This window comes from Pseudoliparis swirei, chromosome 12, assembly GCF_029220125.1.
Source record: "Pseudoliparis swirei isolate HS2019 ecotype Mariana Trench chromosome 12, NWPU_hadal_v1, whole genome shotgun sequence".
NCBI classification, from domain to species: domain Eukaryota; kingdom Metazoa; phylum Chordata; class Actinopteri; order Perciformes; family Liparidae; genus Pseudoliparis; species Pseudoliparis swirei.
The window spans coordinates 9,175,519-9,197,049 of NC_079399.1; the positions used below are offsets into that span (position 1 = coordinate 9,175,519).

Sequence of the window (21,531 nt, forward strand, 5' to 3'; positions counted from 1 at the left end):
GTTTGAACCAGCTTAGTCCAACAACTCCACACGGGACCGTGTGTGTGTGTGTGTGTGTGTGTGTGTTTGTCTGTCTTTGTCCTGGAAAGGGTTCCTTCAGAGAGGCCAAATATAGGCCTTGGGTGTTTGAAATAGCAGTGTTATCCCAGACTAAAGATTGCTATCTTTACACCAGTGGCGGGCCGTCAGGGCCAGCAAGGCCTTCTCTGGCCTACACACACACACACACACATTTTCACACACACACACACACACACTTATTTCCCAGGTAAGAGTTTTTCTTAATTTTTCAGCGTTCCTCTTTGGTGCGCTGCTGCCAATATAAGTTGAGATTTTGGCTGGTCTTTATATGTTATCTTATTCAATCATATTCAACCATCCATCGTGTGTTGCTAACATACAACACATCCCCTTCAGAATCAGAATCATCAACATTGCGCTGGCTGAATCAAGGAATGAGAATGACATGACAATGTCAACCAATCAGCTTTAGAGTTTTGGCTCTCTCTCTTCTTCTCGCCGAAGCACACAGGAGCAGCAGGGGCAAGCAGCAGGTGGTCTGCAGGTCTTTTGATTGGATTGAGGCGGGGTCCCTATGGGAAGGATGCAGAACCCCCAGAAGAACGAAACTGAGAATTTGATAAATTCAATTCTGGAAAGGAATGTTTTTTCTGTTTTTGTTTTTTTTTTCAACGGAAGATGGAAGATTGAGAAGATGTATCTTTGAAATTGCTTTAAAAGAAGAATGTCTGATTTGGGTGCCACAATGCCCTAATTTTTTTTTTTTTTTTGCATTTTTTCTTTTCTTCTCCGCGCATGATGCATGAGCGCAGAGAGACGGAGCCGAGAGAAAATGGAAGTTGTGTCAAGAGTGTCAACATCAACAAATCATGAACAGTTTTATAAAAATGAAAATGCGTGCTATAGAAGAGATTTCATGCGGGCATGCCAATTTTTTGTCATCTACCTGATTTACTACATCGGCGAGCCCTGCCATCGAGCTATGTCAATAGCCATAAGATCATAATGATATCGGATGGATTCGACACACACACACACACACACACACACACACACACACACACACACACACGGTATCCTGTTCAGGCCATGAGATAGTGTTGTTTATAATAGTGTAACAGTTAAGTGTACTTACAAATACACAGATTCCCAATTTTCTGGCTCATTTAACGTTTCAATGAAGACTCGAGGCTCCACTGACCAGCAAAGAAGACGCGGCTTTACTCCTCCGCGGAATTTCAGTCTGATAGTGTCCTCGTGTGGTCAGACATAGCTATCACACCTCAACGAAGAAAAATGTATAATGAAGCCTTGAATTTTTGCATGTAGTTAAAAGACACATAACTTACCAGTATCATTGTCATCCTCTCGTTCATATTTCTGTTGCCTTTTCTGTAGGACTGAGCTGGAAAAGTTGTTTTACAAAAAGCAACAAAAAAAGGTAAAGATCAGGAAAAGAGAGGAAAAAAAGACTCCAACAGTTTAAAAAAAACGCGAAGGCCGCAACACTCGACTTTCGTTTGTTGATTAATCTGTTGATTGATTTCTTGATTATATTAAAAATAAGGAAATATTCCCATTATAATATCCCAGAGTCCATGGTGGTGGTTTTGAGCATCAGGCCACATCCCCCACATATATTTATTTATTTTTATTCTTTTGCAGCGGACAGTAGTTTTCATCATGTTGAGGAACATCCACAATAACTGAGCTTTAACTTCAAAGCTCCGTCTAGGCCTTAAGTAGCACTATCCTCCGCCACCAGGGGGCTGTTGCCGGGACACCGGCCCTGCCCTGTTCCGCCCCCTTGAGATTTGAAGTTGTTTGGCAGTTAACCTGACATTTTATACTGCGTGAGTCACCTTTTCTTCATCCTCCTTGTCTATTATCATGTGGATTAGTGACTTGTATTCTCTGTCATCACCTTTCCTGCCTTCACCGCAGTTTCATGAAGGTTGAGTTACATAAACAAAAGCCGTTGTTAATTTGTACTAATGTGTCGGTGAGGGTTTTATCTTGTGAGTGTGTATGCACGCTTGTTCATTGTACTGAGACTCCCAAAAATAATGATAAAGGGCCACCTCACCCGACCTTACGACCTCCCATCAATCCTAGTGGCAGTTTAAGTGCATCGAGCCTCCATATTAGGTCAGCCTATTGACTCTCATGGGGCTCAGATGGCTAACTGACTGAGTGGTCCTGCACACAGATTCACGCCACAGTATATGCAAATAAATATTCGCGCACACCACACAACAGATGCAATCACCGCACATTAATCTTATCGCACAAACACACCCACACCAACCCTGCGGTTTCTGTGACATTAACTTGGGAGTCTGAAGAGGTTGCCTACACTCTTTTTGCTACGTACGCTTAAGGTATCGCAACTGATTTGAATGTTGCTCTTTGTTCACTGCTCGGCACCCGGTGCTCTTCATTTATCCCGTTAATGTACGTGGCTCAAAGTAAATGTGAGTTTGACGTGTCAAAGATACAGTGAGAGGAACGTCAAAAGACGGTGATGGAACAGATGGTTATTACGGAGGGTCAAGAATACATTAAATATACTTCTGTCTGAAGGATCAGCTTATGAAAGAGGAATACGATAAAGGGGAAGATGAACAAGCAAGTTAAGCCTGTGAAGATGAAGGCTAAGCTCTCGGGTTCAAAGAGAGTTCAGGGTTCAGGGTTCAGGGTCAAACGGGAGTCAGGAGACGACTGCACATGATGCTGTTTCTCGTGTTGTGTGATAAGAAGATGATGCAGTGCATACACTCAGGAAGTTCATGTGGATTTGACACTGCATCTAATCAAGGCCTTTGTGAGCTTTCGTCATGGCAAAACAAACAGTCAGAATCATTATTGTCCTGCGATGTCGACCTCGGTGCTCGACCGTCTTTCCATTTCCTGCACAGGCCTTTGCACCCGCATGCAGTAAACACCACGACCATCTATTTACATACGGGACGATAAAGGCACAGCAGACTTCCGCACATCTGGGATATGTGTATGGAAATGGATTAGGTCATTTTTGTTCGTCAACTGTAAACAATAATTATAACACATTTCATACTACGATGAAAATTTTAACATCTTCCAAAGAAAATGAAACTTTTAAATATCCATTGATAAGAGTGACATGCATCTCGTATGCAGCCCAACTCTTCAGCTCAACTATCTGACAACTGCGTGCTGGCAGCTCACGTTAATGAGCAGGTCTGAACGTATCGTACTGAAGAAACGCCCGTTTGAATGTTTGTGATGAATTCATAGAGTTTGGACAATATAAGTCATCAGAAAACACAAGAATTAGGAAATACATATTTTAATTCTGACGTTGCTCAGAGTGAAACCATGATCAAAACACACTGAGTACGAGTACCCTGGGCTTTTGTACATCCTACACGTGTGTACCCAAGTAAGGAGAAGAGGCCCTCCTTACCCTGCAGGGAAAATTCCAACAACTCTTTTCGGCACCTAATATAGAACACACACACACACACACACACACCGGTTGAGCATACCTTCTGTGACTTGCATTACTTTCCTTGAGGTGTATCCTAATTTCAACCCTAACTCTGCCTCTTAAACCACATCTTAAGACTAATTCATCGATGAAACCAAAGTGGGGAAACCAGTTGTGTTTCCTACTCATGAGGTTTCACTTGATTATTCTCTCCAAATCTTGCCTTTGTCCAAAAACAAACACACACATAAACATCAACTCCCAGATAAGTGTCTCAGTAAAGGTGGGGTGCAGTCAGGTAATAAAAGCCTTCCGCTGCTGGACCCCTGTGTTTAGCTGGCTCTGTGAATGCCTTACCGCTGAGAGACAGACACCCTTTGTGAAACTGTACTTGCTGGGTTTGGGGATTTGGCAAACGCACTCGGCAACGGCTTTTGTCTTCTTCTTTTTTGTTCTTCTTTGTGCGGGGGAAAAAAAGACTTAATGCTGCTTTTGTGCATTCGCTGCGTGTTGCATCCAGGTATGCTCGTGTACTTTATTCACCCTCTGAGTGAGTGACAGTGTCGTGACTGTGCGTCTCGATTTTGAGTGTTGCCGGCCTCTGATGTCTGATTGGGTTACTTGGCAACCAGGTCTCATGTCACCTGTTTGTGTCACACATTTGGTGACAGTGTGTTGTGTGTGTGTGTGTGTGTGTGTCGTTGCACCTTTCGTTCATTCAGCACAGCAGGATTTTTCATTTGGTTTAGCTTGGCAAGTTCTCCTTCATTTGGAGTAAAATTACAGGATGAAGCTTTTTCTCTGAGTCTGATGTTTAATCCTCATAACCAGTGGCTTCAAAGGACCGCCTCATTCACCGTATCCACAGAGCCAGATCTGTTTCTACGTCTTTTAACTCGCTCTCTGTCTCTCTGACGCAAGAGTGTGCGAATCAAGTTTGTCTTCTCACCTTTAAACGTAATCTGATTCAATTACGCTTTAATCACGCCAGTATCTTAAGTTTAAAGCATCACTCGCCGGTCTTGTTTTTACTTTGCCTTTTCACATGTGTGCGAGGAATGTCCCAGACTGACTTTGTGAGCCGTCCAGTCTGCTTTACACAGCAGCTTGTTTATGGTCTGTATCACTGACACACGCCTCTAAAGATAGTCTTATGTTGATGTTTTGCTGTTACGTAGTCACTTCCTTGATTCTACATGTTGCCTGGAACTGTGTGACTGATGCTGAAGTGAAGCGCTTTAAGTTATTGCTGATTGCTTTTTTACTGTAATCTTCAATAGTTTCCACCAGCTTAGAAACTGTGTTTAATACCAACCGTCGGGAAGAAAATGACCAGAACTTCTGATATTTGTGAATTAACATTAAAATGCAGCAATTACTTTTACAATCAACCTGAAACACAGACGCATTCTGGGAATTTTGAAATGATGTTAAGTCACGCTTGCAAAAAACAAAGTGTTAAAATGTCCCTTCCATCCAAGTCATAGTTTAGTTTATCTTGCAAGTTCTTTGTTTTATTTTGTCTCGTTTCGATAAGTGGATTGGACTTTTACTTAATTACAGTAGTAACGTTACAATAAGGCTTTTCAGTAGAAACGGCACACAAAAAGAGATCTATGTTCATGTTTTCTGATGCTGTTACCGAATCAGTAGTGATGATCAAGTATTGAAATAATGCAGGCCCATTATTTCAATACTTGAAATGTCATGATCAAAAACAGACATTTTTCATCTACAACTCAATCTCTTCATTAAGACATAATTAAACCGATCATGAACGTTTTATTCTTCCTTTGAAATCCAATGTTTAGCGTCGTATTCGGGCAACACTTAACATCTAAGCTGCTAATGTGTCAAAGACTCATCTGGAGGATTCTCATCTGACCAGAAGCAGCAAAACCAAAGCTGTTAAATGTCCACTACAGATATCACATTGAACATATTGATTATTGCCACTGCTGTCGCCTCTCTGTGTGTGGCTCTAAGTGAATGAAAACAAGGAGATCTATGAAAGGGAAGTGAGGCGGGGGTTGAACCAGGATGCCGACCTCTTATGATGACCTCTGACTTTTTAATTCACTTCGGGGGTCACGGCACTAAAAGAGATTTTCTTCCTGAAGAGATGAAATCAATAGACTAAACTGACCTGTCTAGTATGCCCAGTGTTTTTCAGTAGAATGACTCCATGTTTGCTTGTTGCTGTGAATGTAATCAGTTCCTTCATCAAAGCCAGTAACAGATTGCCCGTTGCTGTTTTAATCACGTGTTTTCATTTCATACGTGCAGTCCCCTCGCTGATCACTTTATTGCTGCACGGTAGAAAGTATTGCAGGTTAATTATTTAAGGTCTGTGGCCTTATGTGTCATCAATGAGGCCAAAGGTCTTAAAATATATATACGGCGTGCGTGTGTGTGTGTGTGTGTGTGTGTTTGTGTTGCATGCTTGTAAGTTAAGATGGGGACATCAGTCGCAGGCAATTATCTCTTTGTGTTAACAGCCAGTGCTGAGACTGGAGATTCCCCCTCGAAAGGGAAAAAGAAAATGAGGTCGGGGACCTGTCAGAGCGATGGGGGTTTTACGTCTAGGTTTACACCCCATCCAGGCAACGAATCGGGGATCATATTTCAGCAGCTTAATGGTTCCTCAAACGGAGATCCACGACGAGGAGTTACAGCTTCAAATCAGTGTCGAGACGGAAGTTACTTTCTATCTTCGGGTTTAATCGAGGTTGTAAAGACAAGGAAGTGAAATGTATTGGTTAGGGTTATGGTGTTCCTCAGATGTGTGTGCTTTAAACACACACACATACACACACATACACACACACACACACACACACACAGCCATAGTTTATTGTCACACCTTGGTGGTCACACTCTCCCTCTGCGGTTACACTTTGGTGGGAAAGCTCCGCCCCCTAACACACTCGGAGCGCCCCGTAAAGACTTTGTTTTTGTCCCTGAGGGCCTCTGTGTGCTATTTCAGCCGTCCTCAACGATATGTTGGGCAGTTAAATATGTGGTGTGTGTATTGTGTTTTACACAAGAATATACACCATGGGCTTATTTCCCATAGGTCTTTTAAAAAAGAAGAACCACTTTAGTGTGAAGTGTCTGACTGATGCATCCATGTCGGGTTGGAGTTTCCATCTTCTCGTTAGGTCGTGGTTGTTGTCTAAATTTGCAGTTCAACCAGTTGCTTCCAGCCCCTCAGGCAGATTGTGAGCTTCCAGCTATTGCTAGAGAAGTGTCTTTAAAAAGTTTGAACACACATTTTAATATACTCTCATCCTCCGTGGCTGTTCTCGTCATTCATTTAATTCAAACAGTCTTCTAGATGCAGCTCTGCAGTTTTCTCAGAGGAGGACGCACCTGAGGGGCTAGAGACACTAGGATATCGAGGAAAGTAAACGTAAGGACAAGGGGGGAGGGGAAAGGTGTGAGGGAGGGAAGGAAGAAGGGAGGAGTCGTTGCCATGCCTGCAAACGAATGGATGGGAGGGGCAGAGATCAGGGATTGTAGGAAACAGAGAGAAAGAGGCGGGAGGAAGGGAAGAAGGGCCGGGCTGACTCGTATTTCAGCACCGTGGCTCCTGGGGTTGGGTGTAATCCTAACCCTATAGTCACAGCTCAGTCATTTCTCCTCGTCAGTCGCACACTGACCCAGACCGGAGTTCAGGGAATCCTCGCCAGCACGAACTCCCTATCAGACGGTCTGTGCACCACGCTGTATTTGTGTGTGTGAGCGTGTGTGTGTGTTCAGCAGGTGTGGTCTACCTGTTTGTTTTCCCCCCCGCTTGTGCTGATCAGCTGGCAGGACATTTAGACCCAGAGGGCGGTCGACACCTGGACTTCTTTCATAACATCGACGTACCTGGCATGCTTCTTCCTCAGTCGATGGTGACGACGACGACGGCGACTTACCAGCGAATTTAGTCAGACGGGAGAGGGAGGAAAAACAAGTGTTGACAAGCAGTTGGAATGATTTAGAAAACGGAGAAAGGCGGCGTCATCTTTGCCCCCTGGCATCTACACACACGCACACACTCACACACACATCCATACATAATAGAGGATACCTGTTTGGAACTCGTGGCGGGGGTGTGTGAATGTGCCTGTAACTTCATCAGGCTGGGAATAGACCCGGGGACACTGACACCTCCTCACCTCTTGGTCTGTTTTGGCGCTGAGACGGTGCACGTCAGCTGGTGTGTGCGCCAACAACTGGAGATAACAACACTCAAGAGCACGCATGGTTGTAAACAACAACCCGCTGACTCGCTGAGAATGAAACGTATCTTCATTTCTTCTGGAAACCTGCCTCCGCCCTCTTATGCACCACCAAGGAATACTACAGCCAACAGTGAGTGTGCACATGCGAGTGTGTGTATCCGAGTGTGTGCCGCAGAGGGGCGGTGACTTTCCAGATTGCTGGATTGCCTAATTACCACTTTTTGGATTTGGGAATCACGCCCGGAGTCTTCAAACACGGAGGACGAGAGAGAAGAAAGGAAAAGAGACCATTTAATTTTGGCTCGTGACGCAGAGATTAATTGAAGGAGAAAGAGGTTGGAAGTTGAGATTCTCCGGCTCAGAGTCAGGATGTGGAACTGTGCAACCAAAGTCAAGGAAAACTGGGTTACAGCTGAACTTCCTCCTGGAACTAATTTAATACTTAATATGGAATCGGAATAGTTTAAAGCATTTTAACATGTGTGCAGACCTGGATGCTTTATTCAGAAATGTATGGAATCTCTTGATCTGGACTTTAAGGATCTACCTCTCAGGATACATTTTTCTCGATTTAAATGTTTGCTTTTCAAGGCATACATCTTCACATCTTAGACTAGCCTTTCCGGGATCAGGATGAGGGGGGAAAGGAGGTCCGCTTCCTTTCGTAAGGAGAAACCGGCCGGTCTGTCCCGCGCTCTCAGCTGGCTGAGCGTGTCCACCCTCTCCCGCCAGAGCAGACGCATCTTCCACAGCCAGAATGACCTCCACGCCGCCCACCACCGTCAGCCGCACTCGCACTCGCACACTCACCTTAATGCGGCGGGCAGAGCCGAGGAGGACGACGATGACAACTGGGTGTACCAGCCTCAACACAAAAGAGGTGAGAGGAGCAAAGCAACGCAAAGACGAGCTGCGTCACTGCGCGGTGATTCGCTGGTGTTGTACATCCTCCGCAGGCCATTTGAATGGATTTGTGTTCCTGCGCTCAGCCCGGAAGCCAGCGAATGACTTGTTTACATGCACAAGCGAAGCAACAAGTGGGTCACTGTCTTTTCATGGCCACTTGTTGTCCGCCTCCACGTCCCCGGCACTTCCTGGTTGCTATAGGGAGCGTGCCGGAGGTGTCCGCAATCAGTGGGACTGTTAGGGGGTCAAAGGGCACTTTGTGTGCGCGATAGGTAAACAATGATGTGTCAGGCCCGGAAGCAGGGGACGTCACGGGCTGATGGCGATGAGAGCGCAGTGTGTGTGTGTGTGTGTGTGTGGAGGCTTGCATAGCGTATCACTTGGACCAAGTGTTGATGCTTAATAGGTTTCTTCAATGACATTCACAGTTTACATCTAGACTGAGGTAAGAATGCTATTTAAACATCTCAGTCACTCAGGGATACTGTTTTTGCTGATAAGGCTCATTATTTAATAATCATTTCATTAGTGATGAGTGTACATGCATGTGTGTGTGTGTGTGTGTGTGTGTATTTGGTCGGTGGTATCAGGAAGGCTTTGGGGACAATGGTTGTAACTTTAGCCGAACCTAATAACGGAAAAAGACACCGATGCTGCGCTCCAGTCTCATGTCTCGTTTCATTCACTCTGATCCACACACTCGTGGTCTCCAGCTGCAGTGACGGGTCTGCTTCAGTGAGGACTGGTTTAACATTCATAATCATTTGTCACGATACAGTAAAACTCCACAATTCTTAATACCCAGAATAATAATAAAAAATATAAAAACATTCTACAACATACTCCTTTCATAATCACTTGCAAACTGTTTTTTGCTAATTCATTGTTAATCCAATTTGAACGCAGGTTTTGAATACAAAAACATCCAAAAGGTCACAATGCACAGCGGCCGTTGGCTTTGCTTTTGGTACAGAATGTGCTCCCCAACATGTTTCCTTGTGTCCAGGTTCATATGCACAGTTGCATAAGAAGCCTGTGGCTGTCGTCGTTTATGGCACGTCGCAATTCTCGCTTGTTACTCTTAACACCTCTGAACCGGCAACTTTCTAAAACAGCTCGTGGCCGCACATGGTTGGAATAGTTTGAAGTCCTAAAAGTTCTCTCAAAGTCAAGCTGCAAATACAGTTTTGGAATGTTTATTCTCTTTGTTTCAGAGCTACAGATGGGTTGAGATATTTTTTTACATTCATATAATGATCAGAATAATAACATGAAGCTTAAAGAATCATCCTGCCTTATTTGTAATGCATCCATCTTGTTAATGTTTGCGTCCTTCATTGGCAATCATGTTTATTGTTTTTTGCTGGCCGACAGCTCGGCTTGTGGACGAAGAGAATGCACTCGTGGATTTGTTTTTCAGAGACTGAGCTTTCTGGCTCCCTCACACACCCTCTTTTTTTCTTTTTCTTTCTTTCTTTCTTTCTTTCTCTCTCTCTCTCTCTCTCTCTCTCTCTCTCTCTCTCGCTGTCTCATGTACAGTTTTTAAAAAATCTATTTAAAGCTAATTCTAGGCCAGAGATGGTGTCAGAGACAGGTCAATATAATACTATTCTACCCATGCTCAGACACATGTACACCACACAGAGGAAACATCTCATAAGAATACCCCTCTAGATGGAACCTAAAGTATTTATAACATCTGGATCTTGCTTCCACACGACTGCCAGGACCCTTTTTAATACACATGACAGCCGTGCACTTTGCCTGTGTGTAAATATAGCCCTGAAATGAGTGACTGTGGCTCCAAAACCTGCAATTTTGACGCAGACTCCAGCTTGACTGGTTGGGTGTTTTGCCAAGGTTTGCCAAGGAAGCGTGTTTACGAGCGAGTGCTTCCTGGTGTGGTTCAGTTTGACTTTCCTATTGGGACAGCTCTGGACCAATCATGTGTTGGAGAGCCGGCTGGTACATTTCTCATTTAGCCTGAGAAGAATCATGAAACTCTTTTCACCAGCACAGAATCACTCAGGGAATTAAAGATGTACTACATATCTTTAGAATATACTGCAGGTGAAGAGTATATCTATGTCACACCCAATTCCATACTATATACTAATGATGTATAATACAAACTAATTTTCATTCTCAATTATTGGTGCAGTTAGGTTGCAAAAGAAATCCAAACCATGCTAATAAGAAATAATAAAATACTTCCACTGATGAACAGCATTGAAAACTGCATCTGAGAGAGCTTTGAAGTAAGATACCATTTCATTAGAAGAAGCTCTACTGGTGGCAACAGTTTGGTAACGCATAGAAAGAGGTGATTGTGTTATCAGATGTTTCCCTTCTGCCTCCTCCATTGCCAATTTTAATTCACTGTCTCCTCTTCCTCTTCCTTGCCTTGCCACACACACTGACCGGATCAATCTCCTCAATTAAACCCATTGATCTCCCCTACGTTGCTGCATGTCTGAGTCTGTTCAGCGGGCAGGCGTGATGCTCGTTCTGGAAGGCCACGTTCAGAAAGGGGTCGGTTCGTCGGCCCCCGGCCAGCCTGCCGAGGCCTCTCAGCCTCTCTGAGTCCCTGTCTGGCAGCAGAGGATCTGAGCTTGACATGATTACTTCACTGCTCATGCGCCGTATGCTCTGTCTGTGTTGTGCACACAAAGTCTCCATATGAAATGAACTTGATGACTCTGTTTTTAATTTATTATACTATAAAATATCCGTTGTTGGCAAGTAGGAGCACCGTGCAAACAAGAAAGTATGTTACCGTGGCTTCATTTACACATATTCACCGAGATATTTACCACACCAGCGGCCAGAACCAGAATTGGGTCTCATTGTTTATGGATTTAGACTTTACCAAAAGGTCTTTTGGGACATATTTAACTGTGTGAGATGCATATTGAAATTGAGGGAATTTCTACCTACATTGCACACACACACATACACAAACACACACACACATACGCAAAGAGAGATACACGCTCATCATGATTATGTACTCCATGTGTAAATCCAGATTAGCAGATGATAATTCTCTGTAGGGGGCGATGTGATGTATAAACCAGGAAGGCCTCATTAAAAGACCGACATGGAAATCTGGTGAAGTGGCCCACAGCCCAGAGTGGATACAGACTGCTGCTGTACATACAACATATATGTTTATGCACAAAATACATGCACACACACATCTTAAAGGAAAGTTATGTTTAAAGTAGTACCCTTTTAACGGTTTCTTTCTGTCTTTCTCTCATATGTGCTGACATGGATTTGGTGATTTTCAGGTAAGTCGCACCTTTTTGTTACTGAGTCGCATAACCTCCCTTTTAGGTCTCTTTTAGCAGATCCCAGATCAGACACATGTGCTGACAACTTCTCCAAAGCCTGCCGCGCGTCGGTCGAGTTTTAGCCTGTATTAAATCGCATTAACGTGTATTTCCCACTAAAAACCAAATCTCTGACTTGCATCGCCCGCCATTTTTGTATCCTATTGTATGTATCCTATTACCTTCTGTATTATTGGATACATTCCATAAATGCCATTGCTCAGTGATGAGCAGGGAAGGTAGAAGATGATAATGATGATGATTTGTGATCATGATTTCAGTATAAAAGGGGCTTTAAGGCTTATGTTGATAGGATGCACTCATGTTGTCCCAACACAATCCAGAAGTCAGGGATTATAACTGAAATGTACAGGAGCTGTGATGATGTCACCTTTAGTCCAAACCCAATCATGTCTTTCTCTCAGATGGCGTCTTTCCTTCTGAACATCTGTTTTAACCGATTGGCCTGGTTGGGTCAGATTTTTCCAACTCCAGGTTCCTTCTCAGTGCGTGTCTTTCTGTCTTTGCGACTGAAAGTTACGTTTGGTACGACAAGCCGAGAATTTGTATCTGCGTTGGTTATTGTTTCATCTTACACTCACTGACGCAAAGCTCTCAGCAGGCAGTAACAGCATGCGTTTGTGCAGCAAACACATGTGATATGATATGAGAGAAGATGTTACTGACAGATGATTAAGATAAGATATTGTCTGATACGGGGCCTTTGACAGGATCCGGCCCTAATGACGGTGTTCTCTTCGTAGACAAAGACTGTATTTTGGAGAATGACAACAATGGTCAGTTGGAATGCCTCTGAATGCAGTCTTTATATTCTGTGACAGTGCAAGACTGGCATTTAACCAGAGACCTGTTGTCAGGCAGCACAGGGTGCGGGAAAAAAATCCCGAATAAAATGTACAGCTTGAACAAAAGGAAAGCAATTGAAATGATAAAGTATACACTATTTTCAAAATATATATATATATATTTTAAACCAAAATAATACACAGACATGAACATTTATAATAATAAAATATATATAAAGATAGATAACTGATAATAACTGATAGACGAATACTGTATATGTAGAATCTTTTAATACTTTCTTACTATGCTTAAATTATAATGTGATCATATTGTCATATTGATGTCAGTAAAAAAAGTTCATCTACTACTGTTCAATTCAGTTTATTTTGTATCGCCCAGAATCACAAATTACAAATGTGCCTCAGGGGGCTTTACAATCTGTGCAACCTTTCCCGGGACCTCACGTTGGATCAGGAAAAACTCCCCTGTTGCAGGAATATTAGAAGTTGGGTGCATTGAGATTAATAATTGGTGCTGCGAATTCTCCAGTTGGTGCCATTAAACCATTGAAAAGTAGAGGGCGAAACTAAATGATGTAACTAAAAGAAGTAAAACTCTGACAATCTGTTATTGTGATCTGCCACAATTTCACATACTTCATGGCTCCATAATTATTTTGTTCCGTTTCTTTCCATTGCATTTTGTCACATTTTGCTGTTAATCTAAACACAAAAATGTTCACCACCGCCAAGTGTAGAACATTTTTTGCAATATTTCGTAACTTTATTTTAGTTCACTAGCTGGCCCTGGTCTTTATATATCTGATAAATGACATTGCTCTGAACATGGTCGGTTGAGAGTCGGGCAGACATTCCACCTCTCTGCTTTCCCCACTCGAGCTACGTGAGAGCGGTGATTAGGCCGACCGCAAGTGCTACTGCACGGTCGAGGGTCTTGTGGTAACGGTATTTTGGGCAAAGCAGCATCCAATTAAGGTGGAAGTTTGATGAAGCCAGGTTTTATTGTCTTGTTAGGGGAGTCCATTTAGGGAATTGTGTGTGTGTTTAATTGTTGATTATTACCAGGGTTTTATTTTTGTGGTATTTTCATTTCATATACTCACCCTTAGAGAGGGGCTTCATGTTACTCACACAATCTTTCTCACGAACACGCACAAACACACACATAGACACACACACACACACACACCAATCAGCCTGTAATTGGTGCCATCTGGTCCTGGCAGACGTGTCATAACATGCAAGCCATATTAGGGCGTCCTTAATGCACACACAGGCACGAGAGTACACATTTTCACAGCTTTTTTTTGTACTGCTGTCACATTGCTCCGTTGTAATTATATCACTGTTACTTGTATTACCTTTTCTGGAACCTCTATGCACACTTTACATGCCATACCCTCCCAAAAATAGCCGCTTGCCAAACCAAGCAGTGTAGTATGTTTCAGTGTCTGATCGACACACCTGATGTAGAAACCTATGTCACGTCATCATACACACTAAATAAATTTAGAAAGGAATATAATACAGTATAGTGTGTAGAGTAGTTTAAATGTCACTGTCGGCCTTTATAATGCTTTATGATAAAACACATTGCGTTAATTGTCACAATTCATATACTCTCTCTGATCATTGTACACGGAGGTTATAGTGTTGTGAACATGATGACGCCACAATGAATAGAGCATAAAGCCCATGAGACAATTTATAAAGTACTGCACACAGTATCTTTGGCATGTCGGCATAGTTACGCGGGTGTCTGTAATACAGGAGAGATGTTGGTCTTCAGAACGGAAGTGAATGCAAATACCAGGGTTCCTGACTTTTACATCGGAGAACGTCACCAGGTGCTCTGGCAGGTTGAGCTTGATTAGTGTTTTAAAGATGTGCTGTTCAGTCCAGTCAGTGGAGACTGAGTCTGATTAATAGTCTGATTACCTGTTACCCAGCTCAGTTTATTGATGCATTATAACTTGTTGAATTAAGTGGATTTGACTGTTTTAGGCTTCACCAACCTTTTACGTAATCACTGTATTCTCACAGAGCCTCAATGGAAATCAATGACATTTTGTATTCAGCTATCTGAAGGAAGCCACACTTTATGTTGACACATTGATCCTTTATCGTCATTGTTTTCAGAGCAGGCTCCATCTAAAGACACTTTTTGCCACAAAATGCTTTCTACCTTTTCAACAGAACTTTCCATTTGTACTTTGTTGCTTTCTTAAAATCTCTTCTGTCTTATTTGTGTCCTCTGTTCCTTTCCTATGAAATGTCATTTTTATTGTATTGTAAGGGCATTGTACGCCTTTCAAAGTGTATGTGATTTAACAGCTTCCGAAGAAGCAACGTAACAGCCCAACACTAATGGTATTTCCATTTGATAGTGTTTCCAAAGTCTGTGAGTGTTTCCGTCTAATCCCTTGTTTCGCTGCTGGTCATTCAGAGCGGCCAGCACGAAGGGTTTGAGATGCACAGAGTGCGTAGCCGCTCCTGATAACAAACAGTTGAATTGTGGGGGATTAAAGCGATTATATTTGATCAGCGCACAATGGGTCCGCCTCAAGCCAGGGGGGCGGGGCCCCTGCCTCTCTCCGAACTGCTGACTGGCCAGATTCTCTACAATCACAATCCTCAACGATGCTTTTTGTCTGTGTGTTTTTGTTTTGGCTGCCCTAATAAGAGCATGCATCTTATCTAAATAAATGTAAATACTAGATTTTATTTTTTAAATTGTGTATCTCTTGTTACGTTTTGTATCTGCATGAAGGACACCGATCCTGGGTGGACAGCAGCTTTAGGAGATTTAGATCAAGGCCGGACTTCTTAACACTGATGGGGTGGAGAGGGGCGGGTGTCAGCGTGGTACAGACGCTCACAGATTCAGGGAGAGAAGAGAGGGAGGGGAGCAGAGAGAGGGGGTCGGGAAGCAGTTTCCTGCGGTGCAGAAGCTGGCTAGCTGCCACTCAGAGCGTGTGCGTGTGTGTGAGGGGAGAGGGAGGGAGATGGCGAGAGAGGCACCAGGAGAGAGGAAAGAGGAGTGCATGTGTCAGGATCTGTGCGTCTGTGTGTGAACGATTTTGACCGAGCGGTGTAAAGTTAGAAGGAGTGGAGAGGAAAGGAGGAAAGAACCCGGTACTTCTTTCTCGTGGATAAATGGGGATATAAGTGAGGCGTCATGTTCTGTGTGAAAGGTAAGTGTGTGTGTGTACATTACATGCATGTGTTTGCATCAACCCAGTGTGTGTGTGTGTGTGGGACTTTTCCCGCAGACTTTCTGGGACAAAGAAAAGTTGTGCACCATCTCGCTCCTCCGTGTGGAAAGTAATCTGTCACAGCGGCTTCCTCCAACACAATATCCTTCCTCATGTGTTTTTCTTTAGTGAGGGAAACCCTCTTTCTCTCACTTTAATCATTTCTCCCTTTGTTCTTTTCTTCCTGTCTCTGAATCGTTCAGGTTCACCGACTAATCCTAATTCTCTTCTTTTTCTGTCCATTTTGCTTTTTTAAATTACTCTTAGACTCACTCTCGACTTCTAAGGAGGTAGCACCGATACATTCTACTTCTAAAAACTTCGACACACAAGTCTACGAATCCGCTTTCCCGTGGATCGTGTTTTAACGGAGCGGAGTGTGTGTTTGTGTGTCTTGAGTGTGTGTTGTCTACGGTGACAGCTGGCAAAGCAGCAGTTGCCGGGCTGCTGTCCTGCAGAGTGCGGCCATGTGCTGGCTATTACTCGACTGACCAGTAGAAGTGAGATAAGGAGGAATCTGGTTTCTCTTTTACTGGCAGCATCACGATGCATTTTTCTCTATTCTTACTGTGATCCATTGCTTGGTTATATTACAGGGTACGCATTCTATGTATGACTCTGTAATGACTCAAGCTCTTCCCTTTTTGTTTTACACAACACACACACACACACAGTGACTTCACCATGAACTGCGTGTTAAGGATGGAGGCATGAAGTTGTCCAGTCGATGGTGTGATGCTGTTGACTTGAAGGAAAACAGCCGCTCTGGTTCTGGCATCAAGAGATTAGCTTCTGGCCTCCTTCGTTGGGAAATCCATGTCGAAGAGCAGATGTAGCAACATCATGTTGGAATCTTTATCACCGATGTCAAATAAACTCAAACTTCCTCCCCGTGGTTTTGAATATCATGCAATGGGAAGAAAATGTACATGAAAAGTTTGTAAATCGCACACAAGTTGTGGGAAATACTTGGAAAGCAACAATGTTGATGATTCCTGTAAAGTTGTTGATCCGCCGTCATTCTGCGTGTTTAATAATGAAGAATAGCTTTTTATAGAGTAATTTGGTCGAGTTGGCTCTTGACTTCTTTCCCAGCAACAATGAGCCTCCATTGTATTGTACAAAACCAGATCTTCAAATGCAGGAAATAACATACGATTGGGAATTGCTAAGTAAAACAATATGTGGGAACCCCAGATTGCAGATGCAGTCAAATGAAGAGAACATGGTCCTCAGCTGCGTCTTCACAGTCCAAACTGTCCGGATCTCATATTTGAGGGGATCATCCCTCTTCTGAAACCTTGGTATTTTCTCTTATCTTGAAGATGTATGTCTTCCAGAGATGAGGTACTGTAAACAGTTTGTGGCGATGATACCAGTCCATCAGCTGGTCGAGTAGTTTATGTTGGCAGTGAAACTGTTTCCGTACTATGTGACTGGTCAGAAACATATGTGGGAGTTGTGTTGGAGAGAAAACGTGTGTTAGATGAAGTCATTTGCACGTTGTTGTGCGATATTTGCTGGTTTGACTTTGTGTGCTCAGTTCTGACCAACCGACCAGTTGTTTGGTAGCCGGGAGTTATGTTCCTGAAGACATTAAACGTTCAGATATGGTTATTGACATTTCTTCTACCACTCGTCGTTTGGGTTTCAAAAGATATGAAGAGCTGACCCACATACTGTGTATTCCATTAAACGCTGATCCGACCAGTAGATTACTCTGCATTGGTTGCCAGTTGCAGAATGTCTGCTTATGTTTATGATTTAAACAAGTCCTCTCAGTAGAGTTTGCCAACTCTTGGGCAGATGTGACACATTTTTGGTTGATGTTCCTCCACAACCAGCTGTAGCCCGAGTGGATTCTCATCTGTTTTGACCACACGCTTACTCCCCCCACCCCGTTCTACCGCTGTACAGCCTTGCATTTGAGTGGAAGCTCTTTGCTTGCAGGCCAGACCACTTGGTGTGGCTTTTGGTATGTTACATAAGTTATTTCTGCACTTGAGCTCCACCGAGGAGAATATGTTCGCCCAGAAAGGAGACATTAGATGACACCGAGGAGGGATTAGTTGGAGTGATTTTGGAAACCTCATTGCCACTGTAATTGGAGGTTTCCTTCAGTCCGACGGTTAAAGAACGGCAACATTTCTGTCCGTGTTAGTGAACGTAAGCCCGTCAAAAAAACCATATTCCAGAGGATTCATCCGACCTCCTGTTTGCGAGCTCGGGCCATGTCCAATCTGGAAGAACATGTCTTTGGCTCGGTGGAACTTGTTCTCGTGTGTCATGGTTTGTTCTCAACTTGCGATGACAGTTCAATCGGAAGCGGGAGCATCGTCGCGTGTTCAGATGTTTTTGTTGCGGACCTCGGTTGAAGAGGGACATGCAGATGTGCTGACCCAGCCATGCACAGATGTTTACTTGATGAAGTGTGCACATCGTCCAGTTTGAATAGGGTTGGTGTATTTACGTCATAATGTGAAGTATTCTAAGGCTTATTTAATGTCTTAGTCTTATTCTTCATTTGTTTGTAACCAATGAAACATTTATAATCTGCCATTTAGGTCACGATGTACAGTAGATATTTACACCACTTTGAGTATTTTCTGTTTCTTTTTTAATGACGCGATAAATCAGAGTAGATCAAATTAATCAGGTTAATCGATCATTTATATATGAATTGTTTGCCGCCCGAGAACTCAGTGAAATGGCTCATCAGCCAACTTTAAATCTGTTATCGGATCTAATAAGGCTGAGCTTTCAACATTTGTAACTAACTATAGTTATAAATAATGAGACCTGAGAGAGAGAAGAGATCAAGGCAACAGTTTTATTATAGCTGTTACAGAATTAACGGGGTTAACTAGTGACAGCTGATATAATCTGCTGCTGGAGATGTTTGTCATTGTAAGTGGGAGAAGTGACAGCCAACTTTGTATGCGTGTGTATGTGTGTGTGTGTGTGTGTGTGTGATTCAAAGTGTCTAATTTACAGGATCTATATTTGATCTTTGATTGAATACAGATTATTTACAGATGTTTGCGAGGATCTATATGTGATCTGCACATGTGTGTGATTGAATTCCGGAATGTGTGTGTGTGTGTGTGTGTGTGTGTGTGTGTGTGTGTGTGTGTGTGTGTGTGTGTGTGTGTGTGCGTGTGCGAAAGAGACCTCCAATCACCCTTGGGAAGGCAGCAGGAGCTCGGTGTGTTTCCTCTCTCTGGGGCAGCAGTGTTGGATTCAGCCCACAGGGCAGTGACCCATATGGCTATATGTGTAAACCTATATTTATCCTCAAATCCATGGTGACATTTCACTTTGGATTCTCACCACCTATATGGCAGCTACACATCAGATCAAACACGACTTTGGACAGTGAAGCACAGTTATGGACAAACATGTGTGTTTGAGGTTTTTATCTGAAATATTAATCTCTGTTATTAAAGCAGGAATATTTAAATAATTCCAGACTGGCATATCCCTCATCAGTGATGGCATTATTTAGTCTTGAAAGTAAATGTGCTTCCGGTCGACATTTTCCGCTTCAACAAAGTAAACGTGCAGGTTTTTGCGTGATTGGCAGTGAATTAATGATCTTATGCAACTTGATAACTCACTAACATTTCTATCTAATTCAGATTTTTAAAAATGTTGCATAACAAAGTTGCAAACAACCTGTTTTTAGCAACCCAATTAAACGTCCTTCAGTCTCTATAACCAATGCACCTGTGCTGCGTGTCTGGAGTGGCTGTGACCCTTTGACTCGAGGTTGACCCACTACCTGCCCTCTGGCCTTGTGGGTAGTGGTGTTGATGGACGTTCTCACACTCAATGTGGCAGGCTGCTTATCTCCAGTGAAGGGGAAGAGAGGAGCTGGGAGGACAGGAGGAAGGTGTTGAAATGCAGTCAGCAGAATAAGTGGCGTAGTTTGATTCTAACGCCACTTTAAATTAGATAAATACAACGACATCGGTAAAAACTAGACAGGTCGTTTTGCGTAATTTACCTCACAATACTTGTATTCATCTTGAGGTATTAATATGTTTGCTAATTTAACATATAAGTCTATCTTAAGTGCGTAATCCTCGCATTGAAGTATTACTTGCAACCACATTTTAAACGAATGTTTAATAGCCTTGGAAATTAGATCACGATCGGACATTTTTTCATTCGTAAATGAATGCAAACTTTTTAATTGGCTTGGGACTTTAAGAAGAAACTCTGGATGAGATGTTGACCCCGTAAACAAGTTAAACTCTCCAAAAAGACAACGAGATTCCTGGTCTTTGTTTGGAAACAATAGACGGTGAAGTTCCAATCACCTGTGAATGGACTGGCAGGACTTCAGTGGACCTTTTGTCTTCTGAAAAGCATTTACAAGACAATGGCTTTTTGGGGAAAGTTGTTGGAGTCGGTGAGGGGGGCTGACTGTATTTCAGCTCCACACAGAGTTTCTTAGGAGGCGTTGAGCTGCTTTTTAGGGACAGCACTGTTTTGTGTTGTGGGTCGAAGTTTCAAAAGACAATGGCCGACCCCCTGTGGATGAGTGGATGACTTCCCCAGATAGAGGACTAACTCAGCGTGCAGGTGCTCCTCTCACTCCATTCAGACATATGCGTCTCCATGGTTACTATTGTCCTGTCACCAAAGCCTTCCGTTTTGGCTACCCTGACTCACAATACAACACACACACACACACACACACACACACATACATATCTCCTGACTAATAATATCCAGTGGGCTGTGAGATGCTGGTTCTGGGTAAGACCTGAACATTCACATATGACATCGTCTTCACACACGACCGTCACTACCTGGTTTTAGAAAGCCAATTATGTATCTTTGTCTGTGTGTCAGCGTAAACAAGCTGATGCTGTGCCGCCGTGTGCAGGTATAGATCTCTACACACCTCCTGGTGTTGTTCTCCGTGTGAACTGTATGACCCATTGCGTCTGTGTTTGTAGATTTGGGGCATCAAGAGGGTTAAATGCAATTTAGGCCGCAATCTGAATCTCTTGGCTCGCCCCTGGGGCTATATACTGTATGTCCACCCAATTGTGTGTGTCTGTGTGTGTGTGTGTGTGTGTGTACAGTGGTTTAGTAATCAGCTCGTGTGTTGGCTGACTTTTCATGCTGTGGAAATGATAACCATCGTTAATGGCTGTTTCAGCCTGTGGCTATCTGCTGAGGCTTTGACCGCACAAACACACACATGCTCTCCCTATTACCCCAAAGTTGCAAGAGGGCTACAGCTAACTGTTATTTTCATTATTGAGAAATGATTTCCTCTCCTAGTTTACAATGTTTACAAATCCTCCCATTGGCGAAGCTGGACCCAGAGATTGTTGTGTGTCTGTGTTGTTCGGCCAAACCGTTTGCCGCCACCAGAGGGAGACATTCACTCGTCATAGATGCAATCTTGTAATTCATCTCTTTTCTTTTTCAATACTTGTTTCTCTTAATGTCTGCATATCTGTCTGGTGG

The 21,531-nt window shown here is 43.2% G+C and overlaps 1 protein-coding gene across 5 annotated transcripts in view; it reads left to right on the forward strand.

Moving 5' to 3' along the window:
• The window catches only part of nhsl1b (NHS-like 1b), a 91,502-nt gene that overhangs the window by 29,327 nt on the left and 40,644 nt on the right, over window positions 1-21,531 (forward strand). For 2 of the 5 annotated variants that reach the window (XM_056427759.1, XM_056427765.1), the window contains exon 1: window positions 7,249-8,602. The exons of 2 other annotated variants lie outside the window; for them this stretch is intronic. In XM_056427759.1, the coding sequence (XP_056283734.1) occupies window positions 8,356-8,602 (247 nt within the window). In that variant the 5' untranslated portion in view covers window positions 7,249-8,355. Of the gene's footprint in view, window positions 1-7,248; window positions 8,603-15,790; window positions 15,985-21,531 lie in introns of those variants that run through there. One more of the 5 variants, XM_056427764.1, reaches the window with a different exon arrangement.